We start from the raw sequence: 16,622 nt of genomic DNA, 5'->3' as shown, positions 1-16,622 counted from the left end.
GGCTAGGATGAAATTTGAAAAAATAGGCAGGACAGGAGTTTTGAGTAAAAAAAAAAGGCAGGATGAGACAATTGCCAAAAAAAAAGTCAGGATAAACTAAAAATAAAAAAAGCAGGACCAAACAGAGTGAAAAATAAAAAGGCAGGACAGAGATTACAGCTAAAAAAAATGCTGGACAAAATTTTTCATCCTAGCCACCCCCATAAAAATCAAATGGTAGCTCCCTAAGTGCTGTTGGAACAATGGTTTGTATAGGAATACATGTACTATAATACAAATCCTTGGTTAAATCTGGTAGGTAGGACAAATTTTTATTTCTCATCATTTTATTTCACAGTGAAACTGACTTATATGAATATAAAGTTGGAACACTATCTAGACTGAAGTTTAAGATCTTTTTTGAGAAATACCGGCCTGTTAATATTATAAGGATACAAAATTAAAATTTCAAAAAAAAAAGGTCATGAAGAAAGTGTATTTGTCCAGCCTTTCGACTTTTGTTGAAAAAGTGAGAAAAAGCAATCCTACATTCCATTGTTGTCGGCGTCCACAAATATTCACTCTGTGGTTAAAGTTTTTGAAATTTTAATAACTTTCTTAAACTATCCTGGAATTCTACCAAACTTGGACAGAAGCTTGTTTGTGATCATAAGATAGTATCCAGAAGTAAATTTTTGTATAAAAAAAATCCACCCTTTCTTTATTTTACTTATAAATGGACTTAGTTTTTCTTCCAGTTGAAATTACATACAGTCTGTAGTTAAAGTTTTTAAAACATTATAAGATTCATAAAGTATCCTGGATTTTTACCAAACTTGGATAGAAGCTTCTTTCAACCAAACGATAGTATCAAGAGGAATAATATTATTATTTTTTTCCCTCATTTTTGTTGAGCCTGCAATTAACAGCAAAAGTAGGTGAGACACTGGGTTTCGTGGAACCCTTACAAATTTTTATAACTAGTGCTTTACTAGCCTTGTTGCAGTGAAATACAAGTTTTATACAGACTTTCAGATTTTTTAATTGTTTATGTTGCAAAATGGTTTTCACAATGATGGCTGATGACATGTAACAAATATTGTAACTATACTATAAATATAAATTTTCTTTCAGGCCCCTGCACATGTTAATCTTGAATGCTGGAGTGTTTGGCTTACCCTATGTAGTGACAGAGAACGACCTTGAAATGACATTCCAAGTCAATCACCTCTCTCATTTTTACCTGACCAAATTGTTGTATGATCTACTAGTATCATCAGCTCCTAGTCGTGTGGTAGTAGTATCATCAGAATCACATAGGTGAGTCCAATAGGTAGAGTTATCATTTTATTTGTTGTGTAAATGGTAAAACTAGTTGTATTAATATAGATTTTAACACTGCATCGAGTATGATACGATATTTATCCACTCGAGACAGTTAAATTTTCAAATTTAAAACGCAAGGCTCGCCGAGCTTTTGAAATATTTAAAATTATACTGACGAGAGTGGATAAATATCATATTGCACGAAATTTGGTGGTGGAATCTGTTTCTCTAAATATTTATATACAAATTGCAGACAATTTTAATCCTTTTTTTTTTTTCGCTCTGCAAAAAGATGTGTTCTTTCTAAGTGGCGTCATCAGGCATGGTTGCCTTTTTTCGTGACATTACAATAGAAATTTCTGTCGAAAGTAAGAAAATTTGAAGTCATAATCGAATTTTGACCAATAAAGAACTGAGATCAAACAAACCACAAGTTGATTAAATAAAAATAATCAACAGGTCAGGAAAGGGATAAATAGAGTAAGAATTATAGAAATGGTAATATTAATTGCATAAATGGACAAATTAGTTGTATAAATGCTAAATGATAGTAGTGAGAAATTTATAAACATCCTGTGTAATTAACACATGATTGACCAGTCTAATTCTACATTGGTGAGATAACGAGTTGTAGTTGATCTGAAGTGTTATTTTGCTCCTTGAATTATTTTTCTGATAATATCTCTTATATTTTCCTTGTTCCTTGTTACAGTCTACTGTTAAATGAGGACACTTATTGTACAGACTAAGAAAATTAAGCATCACATATTTTTTTTATTTTAAGACTTCAAGATGAGGTGAAGTGCAAAGATAATAACATCTAAAAAATGAAAAACTCAAAAAAATATCTGAATGGACCACATATATATTGTTATTCCCACGCCGTAGTCGATGGGGTTATTAAGTGTTGTCATTGATTGTCCTTATGTTTGTCTCTCCACACTCTAACGTTTGCCTCATGCAAATTTTGTGAAACTTCTTCATAATGCTAAGAATCAAAACTTGCATAAAGGATTCAAGTTTATAAAAGACATACCTTTGTAGAGTTATACCCCTTTTTAACTTGAAAAAAAACTCAACTAGAAAAGTTAAAAGGGGTAGGTGCATTCAGACACATTATTCTTTTCTCACCTTTATTTATGAAATGTTTTACTTTACTTGTAGATTTCCAAAAATCCACATGATTGAGGACGTAACCGAAGATTCCTTATCATTACCAAAAGACAAATATAGTGACATGAATGCTTATAATATATCAAAATTGTGCAATAATTTATTCTCTCTACATCTAAACAAACTTCTGGCCGGCAAAAAAGTAACCAGTAATAGCTTACATCCAGGAAGTTGTATTAGTACTAATTTACAGAGGAACTGGTGGCTATATCGAGTTGTATTCTTCATAGTGAGACCATTTACAAAATCAAAGGTAAACTTAATATAGACTCTAAGACACATGCAAAACCAAGACACATGCATGGTATTACATGTACTGTACAAATGTTTTACAGTTAAACCTGTTATAAAGGTCACCTTCTTTTCATGCTGTTGAACCACCAATGGTGGGCAATGCATTTTGAATCGAAAATCTAAGGTAACCTCTCCTGTTAGGTTAGCTTTTTCTGGTTATATGGTTGACCATTATATACAGATTGGCTGTATGTTTATTTCAATGTTTATGATAAAAAGTAAGGTACAATGCACCTTTTTTACACATTTGTCGCTATTTTGTGCATTTTTCTGTGATCTTTTTTTGTGATAAATTTTCATATGTGATGAGTTGCTTCCCTTTCCTTCAATTAAGCCTATGTTTATTCATGTATAAGATACTAATTGTTGAACAAATTGTAAATTACTTATTGTTTTAATCTTATTTTCTACAGTAGAAGCAGATGTTACTGAAACCAAATTTGAACAAACAAAGTTTTCACTTGATTTCACTGATAAAATAAAACTGTTGCATATACCAGCAGTGACATATAGAAAGACTTACTGCACCTAATGATACCTTAAATGAGAAAAAATTTAAACTGCAACATGTCTCTTCTCCTTTTTCAAAATATAAATTGGATCTTTTGACTAATAATTTCTGCACTTAAAATATTTCAAAATGTTTCAAACTTGTAAATATGTTGTTTTTATCATTCCTTCAAAGGGTATTACAATACGTTTTATCTGATGGTCTGAAGATTTTAAATTACCTGTAAATAGCATTAATAAGATGAAATAGTAGCTTCATTTGGTTCAGTTGTAACTAAGTTCTTTTTAGATATGAATAATGCAAGGAGATGCAAGTATTTGTGATTTTCAATAAGACTGAAAACCATAAGAATGAAAAAACAACAATGAAAACATTTTGAGATCAAAATTCTGTCATACATTACCAGAGATATGTCATTAACTCAGAATTATTTCCCAGATTTTTGGTTTATCAGTTTTTAATTTTCTTTAATAAAATTTGGATTATCAAAATTTTGGGTTCTAGGATCACTTTATTGTCGCAATGTGCAGTTTGCCCACTGGAATAGGTGCCATTAATGTAATTGAAGATATTATTAAAAGACCCAAAAAACAGATACAATCAAGTTACCAAAGATCTGCAATCTACACCTCATCATTAAAAGAAATTAAAATCAACAGTGATGCTGTTTTTTGGTGTACTCAACCAACTCCTGGTTGCTTTTTTTTTTTTGACCAGTTGAATTAGAAAAGGTGCAAAGAAAAACAATCAGTGTTAATCAGTTCATAAAAGGAAATTTAGTGCATCGGACTACTAACACAAAGGTCCCTGGTTTGATTCCCGTTTGGGATGAAAATTTCAGGGACTGAATTACCGTCTCTCCTTTGACACCATCTGCGAGTATGGTATTGAGGAAACGATGATAGTCCGTCGAAAGGGGATGATAAATGGCTGACCCGGGCACCCTTGTAGATTTCGAAAAAGAGCAGGCTAATGCCGCTACAAGGCAGCACTCGCACCGGCAAAGTGGAAAGGGATTAATATAAGTTGCAAAACTTGTTTCCCAATCCACTATAAATAAATATGTTGGAAATTTAATCTAAAATATTGGTATTTCATTCAAGAAAAAAAAAACAACAAATAAAAATTCAAGTGAAATGATACTAGATAAGATGAAATTTAGCCGACTTATGATATGACATGACATTCTAATCATATTATTTATGAACATATGTGCAAATATTTAAATATTTATATACACATATGCTTCTGTAACATATAGTTCTGTATAATTTATCTAGAAAAGATACCTTGGTTCATTTACGGTATGTTCGCATGATGAAATAATTCTTAAAACCAGTAAAAACTGCAAAATTCCAGATTATGTACAGACAATTTTCAGGTAAACATTTCCATCAGGGCTGAATTTAATAATTTCTACACTTAAAATGTTTCAAAATGATTCTAACTTGTAAATATTTTGTTTTTATCATTCCTTCAAAGGGTATTACAATAAGTTTTATCTGATGGTCTGAAGATTTTAAAATACCTGTAAATAGCATTAATAAGATGAAATAGTAGTTTCATTTGGTTCAGTTGTAACTAAGTTCTTTTTAAATATGAATAATGCAAAGAGATGCAAGTATTTGTGATTTTCAATAAGACTGAAAACCATAAGAATGAAAAAAGAACAATGAAGGCATTTTGAGATCAAAATTCTGTCATACATTACCAGAGATATGTCATTAACTCAGAATTATTTCCCAGATTTTTGGTTAATCAGTTTTTAATTTTCTTTAATAAAATTTGGATTATCAAATATTTTGGGTTCTAGGATCACTTTATTGTCGCAATGTGCAGTTTGCCCACTGGAATAGGTGCCATTAATGTAATTGAAGATATTATTAAAAGACCAAAAAACAGATACAATCAGATACAATCAAGTTGTACACCTCATCATTGAAAGAAATTTAAATCAACAGTGATGCTGTTTTTTGGTGTACTCAACCAACTCCTGTTGCTTTTTTTTAAAATTTTGACCAGTTGAATTAGATAAGGTGCAAAGAAAAACAATCAGTGTTTAATAATCAGTTCATAAAAGGAAATTTAGTGCATCGGACTACTAACACAAAGGTCCCTGGTTTGATTCCCGTTTGGGATGAAAATTTCAGGGACTGAATTACCGGCTCTCCCTTGACACCATCTGCGAGTATGGTATTGAGGAAACGATGATAGTCTGTCGGAAGGGGACGATAAATGGCTGACCCGAACACCCTTGTAGATTTCGAAAAAGAGCAGGCTAATGCCGCTACAAGGCAGCACTCGCACCAGCAAAGTGGAAAGGGATTAATATAAGTTGCAAAACTTGTTTCCCAATCCACTATAAATAAATATGTTTAGAATAAAGGAAATTTAATCTAAAATATTGGTATTTCATTCAAGAAAAAAAAACAACAACAAATAAAAATTCAAGTGAAATGATACTAGATAAGATGAAATTAAACCGACTTATGATATGACATGACATTCTAATCATATTATTTATGAACATATGTGCAAATATTTAAATATTTATATACACATATGCTTCTGTAACATATAGTTCTGTATAACTTATCCAGAATAGATACCTTGGTCCATTTATGTTCTCATGATGAAATTCTTAAAACCAGTAAAAAATGCAAAATTCCAGATTATGTACAGACAATTTTCAGGTAAACATTTCCATAAGGGCTGAATTTAATAATTTTTGCACTTAAAATGTTTCAAAATGATTCAAACTTGTAAATATGTTGTTTTTATCATTCCTTCAAAGGGTATTACAATACGTTTTATCTGATGGTCTGAAGATTTTAAAATACCTGTAAATAGCATTAATAAGATGAAATAGTAGCTTCATTTGGTTCAGTTGTATCTAAGTTCTTTTTAAATATGAATGCAAGGAGGTGCAAGTATTTGTGATTTTCAATAAGACTGAAAACCATAAGAATGAAAACAACAATGAAGACATTTTGAGATCAAAATTCTGTCATACATTACCAGAGATATGTCATTAACTCAGAATTATTTCCTAGATTTTTGGTTTATCAGTTTTTAATTTTCTTTAATAAAATTTGGATTATCAAATATTTTGGGTTCTAGGATCACTTTATTGTCGCAATGTGCAGTTTGCCCACTGGAATAGGTGCCGTTAATGTAATTGAAGATATTATTAAAAGACCCAAAAAACAGATACAATCAAGTTACCAAAGATCTGCAATCTACACCTCATCATTAAAAGAAATTAAAATCAACAGTGATGCTGTTTTTTGGTGAACTTAACCAACCCCTGATGCTTTTTTTTTTTTTTTTTTGACCAGTTGAATTAGAAAAGGTGCAAAGAAAAACAATCAATGTTAATCAGTTGATAAAAGGAAATGTAATCTAAAATATTGGTATTTCATTCAAGAAAAAAAACCCAACAAATAAAAATTCAAGTGAAATGATACTAGATAAGATGAAATTTAACCAACTTATGATATGACATGACATTCTAATTATATTATTTATGAACATATGTGCAAATATTTAAATATTTATATACACATATGCTTCTGTAACATATAGTTCTGTATAATTTATCTAGAATAGATACCTTTGGTCCATTTATGTTCGCATGATGAAATAATTCTTAAAACCAGTAAAAACTGCAAAATTCCAGATTATGTACAGACAATTTTCAGGGTTGCGTTCAATATAGTAGCGGCTACGTAGTGCTATGTAGATTTTGACTATTGAACGTGTAGCTTTAGACTAGTTGTAACATAGATATTGATAGCAGCTACGTAGCTGCTACGATATTGAACTCAACCCAGGTAAACATTTCCATGAGGGCTGAATTTAAGAAGATGTAGTATGAGTACCAATGAGACAATCCTCCATCAAAGTTACAATTTGTAAAAGCATATCATTATAGGTCAAAGTATTTTTTTAACACAGAGCCCTGAAACATTCATACAGGAAAACCAACAGTCTAATCCATATAATAAAATGAGAAACACTTATAAACCACATCAACAAACTGAACATCAGGTTCCTGACTTAGGACAGGTGCAAACAAAATGCAGCCATGAGAGGTAGCATATTACAATTATTTTTATCTTCCAAATGAAAAGTGATTTAACAAGAACACATTTATATTTTAGCAACAAGGAGCAGCTACTACAGTTTACTGTGCTACTCACTCAGACTTAGAGGAGATAGGTGGAATGTACTTTAACAATTGTTGTCCCTGCCAGCCGTCAAAAGAATCTATGGATGAACAATTAGCTGAAAAGTTGTGGACAGTTAGTGAGACCATACTTCAAGATAGACTTGCTAGATTGACTAGTATATAATGGAAGTTAGGAATGTCTCACATATGTTTAAAAAAGAAAATTGAAAACCAATTGTTACCTTTATGTAAATCTGAAGTGGCAGTGGCGGATCCAGGGGGGGGGGGGGTTCCGGGGGTGCGCACCCCCCCTTTATTTTTGCCGATCAATGCATTTGTATCGGGACATATCGGGACATATGTTTTGCACCCCCCCTTTGCCCTGGGTTAGCACCCCCCCTTTCAAAAATTCCTGCATCCGCCCCTGAGTGGAAGATGAATAACACCTCAGTTACAAATGTACTAAACTCTAAGAGTTTTGTTCTAAGTCAGATATCAGGGCTCACGCTACCAGGCGACTTGGGCGAAGAAGTCGCCCTCCCGACCGTCACTTCGCTTTCCCCGACCCCCAAAAGCGAAAACAAGTCGCCCTGTTCTTGACGAAAGTCGCTTTCAGTCGCTTCCGTCATCGGACATTTTCAATTTTTACCAAGTTGATGAAACATCAATTTTTTACTGATAATTAAAGAAATTCAGACATAAACTATTCATAATCTTTAGAAAAGAGGTTGAAGCATTGTCTTCGTAGTGTGTATCAGGTTATTTGATAAAAATACAACTTTTTATCACTTCGTGCATTTTTGCAAGTTCCGGTGCTTGTTACTCGAAAACGTACATCAACCTAAATTTCGGCGGCAAAATAAGTTTGTTACTTCATTTAAACGTGATAAAAGTTGCCTCCAGTAAATGTTTAATCCATTTATTGCATTAAAACCGTCATGTTCCTTTCCAAATAACTTGTCAAACATCGTTTATTTTTGTAAATTTTCTTGCATTCGTCCGCCATTTACCGATTTCTAAACTACGGATCTGAACCGGACCAGCTATGACCGAAATCCGTACTTTTACAATAATTACTACGGACGCTTGGATGGAACAGCTGACAGAAGAATATTGATCCCAAAGGGAAAAATTACGCATCCCACACGCATTAAGAGACTTTTGGTTACATCTAATTGATTGGTGTATATAATTCCCTATATTTTTTATGAATGTTTCAAACTATTGATTAAAGTTGCTTATAAACTCTGAGACTATTATACTAATATCAATATATTATGGCCCAGCTTAATAACTTTTATATTTTTTTTATGAGAAACACTGAATTTCATACACAAGATAATTTTTAATTAAATTGTAATTGATATAATTTCTTTACATTTTTTAAAATAAATTTTTTTTTAGTGCTAGATATTTAGTTGGTAGTTTCTCACAAGAACCTTAGTAAAACTTAAACAACTTTTAATTTCAAATGTTACTTTAATTGTAATTTTTTACCCATATGAATTGAACAACATAAAAAGAACATTATTTACATATGGCCCTTTATACTATTGTAAAATCCAAACATTGTAGTGCACCCGCGCGAATGAGCACTTCTTTTTCAAATCTCACCACTTCTCCCTATCAGTTTCAAAAAGAGAAGTCACTTCTCCCTATAATTCTGAAGTAGTGTGAGCCCTGAGATATTGCATATTTTTTCTCCAATCTTTTTGAAGTTTGCATTATAAATATGAGGAAATCATTTAATAAAATGAGAAGTTAAGGAAAGTATCTTCCTCATGCATAGCTCTAGTGTTCCTTTTTGTTTGGATTAGCTTTTACATTTGGTCCATTTATAATAGTTCATAAGTTTTTAAATGTTTGTACAAGGTTGTGATTTTTAAACATTTCTTCCTCGACCATTACAGAAGAGATATTTATTGTCAAAATAACCATCTGATCATTCTGATATAGTAAAATTGGTACTGTTAATGTTATACCAGACCTATAAAATTTCCACCTCATATTAGAAGTAAAACTCCAAAATAATAAGATTGCCATAAATGTTGCATTGGACAAATAAAGCTGTTTTTGTATGTCATATAAATTCATTCTATTGAAAAAAAAAGATGTGGTATGATTGCTAATGAGACAACTTTTCACAAGAGAACAAATGACACATAAACTAATAACTAAAGGTCCTTCAACAATGAGTTAATCCAATAATGCATAGTCAGCTATAAATGCTTATAAAAGATATGCATGCCTTTTCAATGGAAATTGTGATGTCACAAGGCATTCTTAATAGCACAAAAAACCATAAGGCCATGAAAATTTAGTTCCAGTATATATTTAAATTCTTTAGTCCTCAAATTGTAGTATTGTCAATTTGTGTGCAATTTTTAACCGGATTTTTGTGACAAAAATGTCGGTTATTGATTTGGGGATGTACGGCGGGCGGCCGGGCGGGCGGGCGGCAATCAAATGTTGTCCGTGCATTAACTCATGAACCATTCAACCAAAGCTTTTAAAATTTTAATATGTTATTCCTGACAACTATACGAAGGTCAAGTTCAATAATGGCGATTTTGACTTTTACCGTTCAGGAGTTATGGTTCTTGAAAGATTGAAAAATGGAGTTGTCCGTGCATTTACGCATGAACTGTTCTACCAAAGCTTCCCAAATTTTAATATGTTGTTACTAATGAAAGAATGGAGGTCAACTTCAATAATGACGAATTTGACTTTTACCGTTCAGGAGTTATAGTTCTTGAAAGATTGAAAAATAGAGTTTCCAGTCGTGTCCGTGCATTTATGCATGAACTGTTCTACCAAAGCTTCCTAAATTTTAATATGCTGTTACTGTTGACAAAATGGAGGTCAAGTTCAATAATGACTATTTTGACTTTTACCGTTCAGGAGTTATGGTTCTTGAAAGATTGAAAAATGGTTTTTCCCGTCGTGTCCGTGCATTTTCTCATGAACCATTCAACCAAAGCTTTTGAAATTTTAATATGTTGTTACTGATGACAAAATAGAGGTCAAGTTCAATAATGACGATTTTGACTTTTACCGTTCAGGAGTTATGGTTCTTGAAAGATCGTAAAATGGCGTTTCCATTCAGGTTGTTGTATTTACTCATGAACCATTCAATCTAAGCTTTTCAAATTTTAATATGTTGATACTGATGACAAAATGGAGGTCAAATTTGATATTGATGATTTTCACTTTCACCATTCATCAGTAATGGTTCTTGTGATATTGCCAGGACACAAATAAATGTTAATAAATCCGGTTTGCTGTCGTTGTGACAGCCTCTTGTTTTAAAACTATTATAAGAATTAAAAAAAAAACTGATAAAGATTCATGACTTGTTTTAAACTCATAACTCACATCTGAATGTGTCGGATATCTTTTTTTAAAGATAAAATTTGTTATGAAATTTTTTGTGTTAAATTTATATAATATATTGTTATACATTGTATTGATTAATGCTTGTTTGTTTTTGTGTTTGTTGTATGGTGAAAATCAAGGTTCTGGATGTTAAATCAATGAAATCATTGACTATACAAACCATCCAAGTCGAGAGCATTGGATGAACAAAAGTTATTTGAACATATGTAAATGTTAACCTGGTTGTACAGTTCAATGACTACTATTTATCTGTGATATTGTAATGTGCAACATCTTTTATCAACAAGTCATTACTCTAAGGGATATTAACATGTGTTGGTCAGAAATAAGTATGTATTAAACTCATTGACATGTATGACATGAAGCAGATTTTATCTATTTAATGTATTGTGATGAATTTATGAGGTTTATTTTAATTAGGGCCCCGCCACAGGCGGGTCGCTTTATAGTGATCAGTCTGTCCGTCCGTCCGTAACACTTTAACTTTGTGTCCGCTCCATATCTAGAGAACCATTATGATTTCATACTTTATACTTTACATGTTTATTAAACACCACCAGAGGGCGTGTCATGATGTATGTACAACTTCCTAGGTCAAAGGTCAAGGTAAAAAACTTTGGTTTCAGTTGACAACCCTGTGTCCTGTGGTGAAGATCGTGTCCGCTCTATATCTTGAGAACCGTTATGATTTCAAAGTTTATACTTGACATGTATATGAACCAACACCAGAGGGTGTGTCATAATTTATGAACGACTGCCTAAGGCAAAGTTCAAGGTCAAAAACTTTGGTTTCAGTTGACAACCCCATGTCCTGTGGTAAAGATTGTGTCCGCTCTATATCTTGAGAACCGTTATCATTTTAAAGTTTATACCTGAAATGTATATAAACCAATATCAGAGGGTATGTCATAATTTATGTACAACTTCCTAGGTCAAAGGTCAAGGTCAAAAACTTTGGTTTTAGTTGACAACCCCATGTCCTATGGTAAAGATCGTGTCCGCTCTATATCTTGAGAACCGTTATCATTTCAAAGTTTATACTTGACATGTTTATAAACCAACACCAAAGGGTGTGTCATAATTTATTTACAACTTCCTAGGTCAAAGGTCAAGGTAAATTTTTTATTTCAGTTGACAAACCCATGTCCTATGGTAAAGATACAATTTTTTAATGCACATTATTCACAGCGGGGCCCACAGAGATGGCTCCCATCTCAATGATATCTAGTTAAAATTAAAAATACTCATTTGCTTTTTTAGTCAAGCTTTGTGGTACCACTCTAATTTTTGTGGAACATGGTACCCCTCTAATTTTTGTGGAATTCCATTGGACAGCGTCTTAAAACTAGAAATTGAACATCTTCCAAACTGTAGTTATTTGAAGCCTAACATCAATGTATGTTAACATAAGTAACATAATTCATTAGTGGAGTATGAACTTCTGGCCCTTCCAGAGCACATGTTTTTATCCCCTGCTTTTGATGTTGTTTGGTGTTGCTCAATTGTTAGTTTTCTATATAGTTTTATGAAGACTATTAATGTTTTTTCATCTCTTTCTAGGTCTTGTGATATATATTTGTCCTGTGGATCTTCTGCTTTTTATGCGCCATTTATGGGAATAATGTTTTCTGGTCTGTCGTTTGTTCTTCTGTCCTTCCGTTCATCAGTCTGTTCCTCTTCAGGTTAAAGTTTTTGGTTGAGGTAGTATTTGATGAAGTTGGAAGTCCAATCATCTTGGAACTTTGTACATATATGTTCCCTATGATATGATCTTTTTAATTTTAATACCAAATTAGAGTTTTGTTTCAATTTCACGTCCACTGAACATAGAAAATGATAGTGTGGGTGGGGCATCCATGTACTATGGTGACATTCTAGTTTTATTCTGAAACGATTTATTTAATATCCACTAATAACACAAAGTCACTACATGCACAGCAAAAAGCACATAAACAACAAAGGAACAGCACTATCCTTTGCTGTTCATCTCAAGTCACAGTGAGACCTACAACGAGAAAAAAACTCTCACCTCACTACAAGTGTAAGACAGTCCATAGCACCAGTATGAGTGTAATTCTTTGCAAAATAATTTGGATAGACTTTTTAAGATGTTTGTCATCATAGTAGCAATGTTTTATCCCATATTACCTGAATTCAAAATGTGATTTAGGTTTCTGATTAAGATTAATATATTCGAATCCTTGACCAATTATTTTTTAGAAAAAAAACTTAATCAATATAGTTTACATGTGACTTGCAAATTTGACACAGATATTAAATTTGTAAGGTTTTTATACGCCTGTCAAAATTTGTATTATGGTATACAAATGGCGTCCGTCTGTCCGTCTGTTTGTCCGGCGTAAACATGTTGCACTATAACTTTAGAACCACTTATCCAAATTTCATGAAACTTAACATAGTTGTTTCTTATAATGGTCAAATGATCTGTATACTTTTTGGTGAAAATAAGATTTAAAAAATAAAGATTTTGAGATACAGCACTTATAAGTAAAACAGGGATGATTTTTTTTCACATGACATGCCATATCTCAAAAACAATTTATGATTATTGCTTAAAACTTTACACACTTTTTAGTTATATTAATTTAAAGATCTTTATACTTTTTGGTGATGATTCAAAATTTTATTTAAGAGTTATTGAGTTTTTGTAAAAAAAAAAAAGGGGGGGTTCACATGTCACGCCCTATCTTAAAAAACATAAATGATTATTGCTTAAAACTTTACACACTTTTTAGTTATATTCATCTAAAGATCTGTATATTTTTTTGTGATGATTCAAAATTTTATTTTACAGTTATTGATTTTTTTGTAAATAAAGGGGGGTTTTCACATGTCGTGCCGTATCTCAGAAACTATTTATGATTATTACATAAAATTCACACACAAGACGACGGGCATACCATGTGCTCATGGCTCAGCTGTTTATTAAATTATCAAAAAGTACTGCAATTGCTGCTTGAGCTGGTTGACTTGTTTTTTTTTATAAAATATGCCCGCTGGCATTAATACTGTAAATTCTGAAATTACTGCATGCATTAATTATTGCGATTTTGTCATTTTAGACTAAAATGTGATTTTAATTATTGCAATATTGAGAAAAATTCTGTTTACATGTAAATTAATTCACATTAAAAAAATTAAAATGTGAGTTTAAATTATTATGATTATAACTGTCTTATTTTTCTCAATAATAAAAACATCCCAAGAATTTCTGAACTTACAGATAGTTCTGTTCAAGAATTCTGCCTTTTTCTCTTATTTTGCTGCTTTAAAGGAAATGCTTACTCCTACAAAAGGTGTCTCTAATAGTTATCAAGATTTAATGTTGATATTACCAGAAAACTTCACATCATTTTTTTTTATATTTAGTTAACACTGCTTGATGCAGGAGTGAATTTTCATTAACACTGAAATTGATATACCAAAAGGTTGCTTTCTACTTCTCTGGCAAACACAATTTATGAGCTAGAAAGAGCAAAGATGGGTCAGTAAAAGACATCATAATATATTTGTTGTTGGTTTAAAATGAACCTAATTGTGAGATAGCACATTGAAAATATCTGATTAACAATATTGTCTTGCCTGCGCCAAAGGTCGCAGAATGTTAGATGTAGAAATTAAAATATGTCGTCGACGGCGTAAACTATTTGTAGAGAACTTTAAATTTATTCGGGAAGAATGCTTGATAACTTGTATGCAGACACCTAATGTTTTAAAGAAGTTTCCGTCTATCACACATCCATTCTCATTTATCCTGTCAAGCACTCAATTATATTGATATAGTTTAGTTTAGATTATAAGGGAGCTACCATTTGATTTTTATGGGAGTTTGGTGGTTAGTGGGGTGGGGGAGGCTAGGATGAAAAATGTTGTCTTGAATTTGTTTTAGATGTAATCTCTGTCCTGCATTTTTATTTTTCACTCTATTCAGTCCTGCCTTTTTTTATTAGTTTTATTAGTTTATCCTGACTTTTTTTGCAAATATGTTCATCCTGCCTTCTTTTTTTGCAAAGTGTCTCATCATGCCTTTTTTATCCGGCCTTTTTTTTTAAAAACTTAATCATGTCATGTCATGCATTCTTTCTTGAAATTTCATCTTTATCTTTGCAAAGTCTACATGTCTGTCAGACAGGGTTCATTTGGACTCCAACTTATTTCATCGATCAGTGGTCAAGGTTTAGTTTCCGTGGTCAAGTTGCTTTCCCAGATACTTTGCGAAATATGACCACTTTATTTGGTGTATTGAATGATTTTAAACCGGTATATTTTTTAGTCTTGCAGGGTTCATATGAAATTGACCTTATTTTTTTGTTATGATGGTTTTTTAGACAACTATATATGGAGTATGGAATGATTTTTATGTGTGCAAGTCTGTTTGACATAGTTCATCATACCGTGACGTCATTTTTATAGATCATTAATAAGTATATGTGTTACTTATATCTTAACATCACAGGCACTTTGTCTCAGAAAAAAATTTCTCTGTATACCTTTATATAACATATAGGAAATTTTTTTCTGAGACAAGTTCCTGTGCTTAACATTCATATCATATACTTTCAACATAAAATTCAATCACTATGATTACAAAAGACGAAACATACCAGCATGTGCACTGTTATTTATTGTTGTGAATATGGGTGTAATATTTGCTGCGGGATATAAATCACTCATCAGTTAATCATACACAAAAGCTTTATAGTCCATGTATTTTCAAACACAATATTGGTCTATTCATGTTTGGCCTGTAATGTCTTTCAAATTATACAGCATGGGTTTTGAACTTTGAGGGCCATATTATCTCATGGACAAACTACTAGTATTTGATCTGAGAAATTGAAGATATTAACGGCATGGTAATTACGAAAAATTTAGCTAATTCAGCAATATTTGTACTAAAACTGTCTAATCGGTGCCACCATTTCAATCAGGTCATTAATATGTTGACCTTTCTTGTTCTTTTTTTTGTTTTTTCTATGTTAAATCTGTCTATAAACATTATGTTTTTTTGGTTGATTTTTGCTTAGTAATTGCCTTTAAAAACTTTCGGGGAATTTATATATTTATATTTATGATTTTATAAGCTAACTTAAGGGTAACATATTTGATTCTGAATGGATTGCAATAATGTCCAATAGACACGTCATCTAATTGAAAGGAGATTTAAAAGTCCTATTAGACGCAGAAGTTGTCATACGTCTATTCATTACATGCTGTACATTTTGTAGGCATAATAAAAGTAACCACACATATCTGATATTCTATATGTTGTATCAAGAGCTTAATTCAAATGCCACTTTCATTTGATGGCATTGTATAAAATCTGCATGCGTTAAAGAACTTTTTAAGAGCTTTACATCAAGATTGGAGCTGCAAAGGACAGGGTCACACGACAGGTAATGGAAAAATGTTTGAATAGCCTTCAAAGATCTTCAAATAGCGTTCATCTGTTGGCTTGCATACATACATATTTATCAATTTTAGTGACCTGGTTCCCAATGATTAGAAGATTCAGTTGTACATGTTGTATGTAGCAGTGCATTTAGTTGTTATTTTATAGAGTTGCTAGAAGATTTTCAAAATTGAACTGTTGTTATATATTCATTAAAGCAATTCAGGATACCGCATAGCGTCAACGTAAGCCGAGAGTCATATAATGCAATAATATATGTAACATATGTCTCTGATGAACCATACTCTGAAATTCATAACCGAGGCATAAGTCTTAGAATGAGCATTGGCTATAAATAA

General features: G+C 31.9%; 1 protein-coding gene across 2 annotated transcripts in view; it reads left to right on the top strand.

Moving 5' to 3' along the window:
- LOC139523366 (WW domain-containing oxidoreductase-like) overlaps positions 1–7,717 on the top strand; it is a 30,154-nt gene extending 22,437 nt beyond the window's left edge. For both annotated transcript variants that reach the window (XM_071317283.1, XM_071317284.1), the window contains exons 7-9: positions 1,114–1,299; positions 2,470–2,731; positions 7,447–7,717. In XM_071317283.1, the coding sequence (XP_071173384.1) occupies positions 1,114–1,299; positions 2,470–2,731; positions 7,447–7,638 (640 nt within the window). In that variant the 3' untranslated portion in view covers positions 7,639–7,717. The remainder of the gene's footprint in view (positions 1–1,113; positions 1,300–2,469; positions 2,732–7,446) is intronic.
- The last annotated feature ends 8,905 nt before the right edge of the window (positions 7,718–16,622 follow it).

This window comes from Mytilus edulis, chromosome 5 (genome assembly GCF_963676685.1).
Source record: "Mytilus edulis chromosome 5, xbMytEdul2.2, whole genome shotgun sequence".
Lineage (NCBI taxonomy): Eukaryota > Metazoa > Mollusca > Bivalvia > Mytilida > Mytilidae > Mytilus > Mytilus edulis.
Note: the sequence above shows the minus strand (reverse complement) of the source record. Positions and strands in the feature narration are given on the sequence as shown.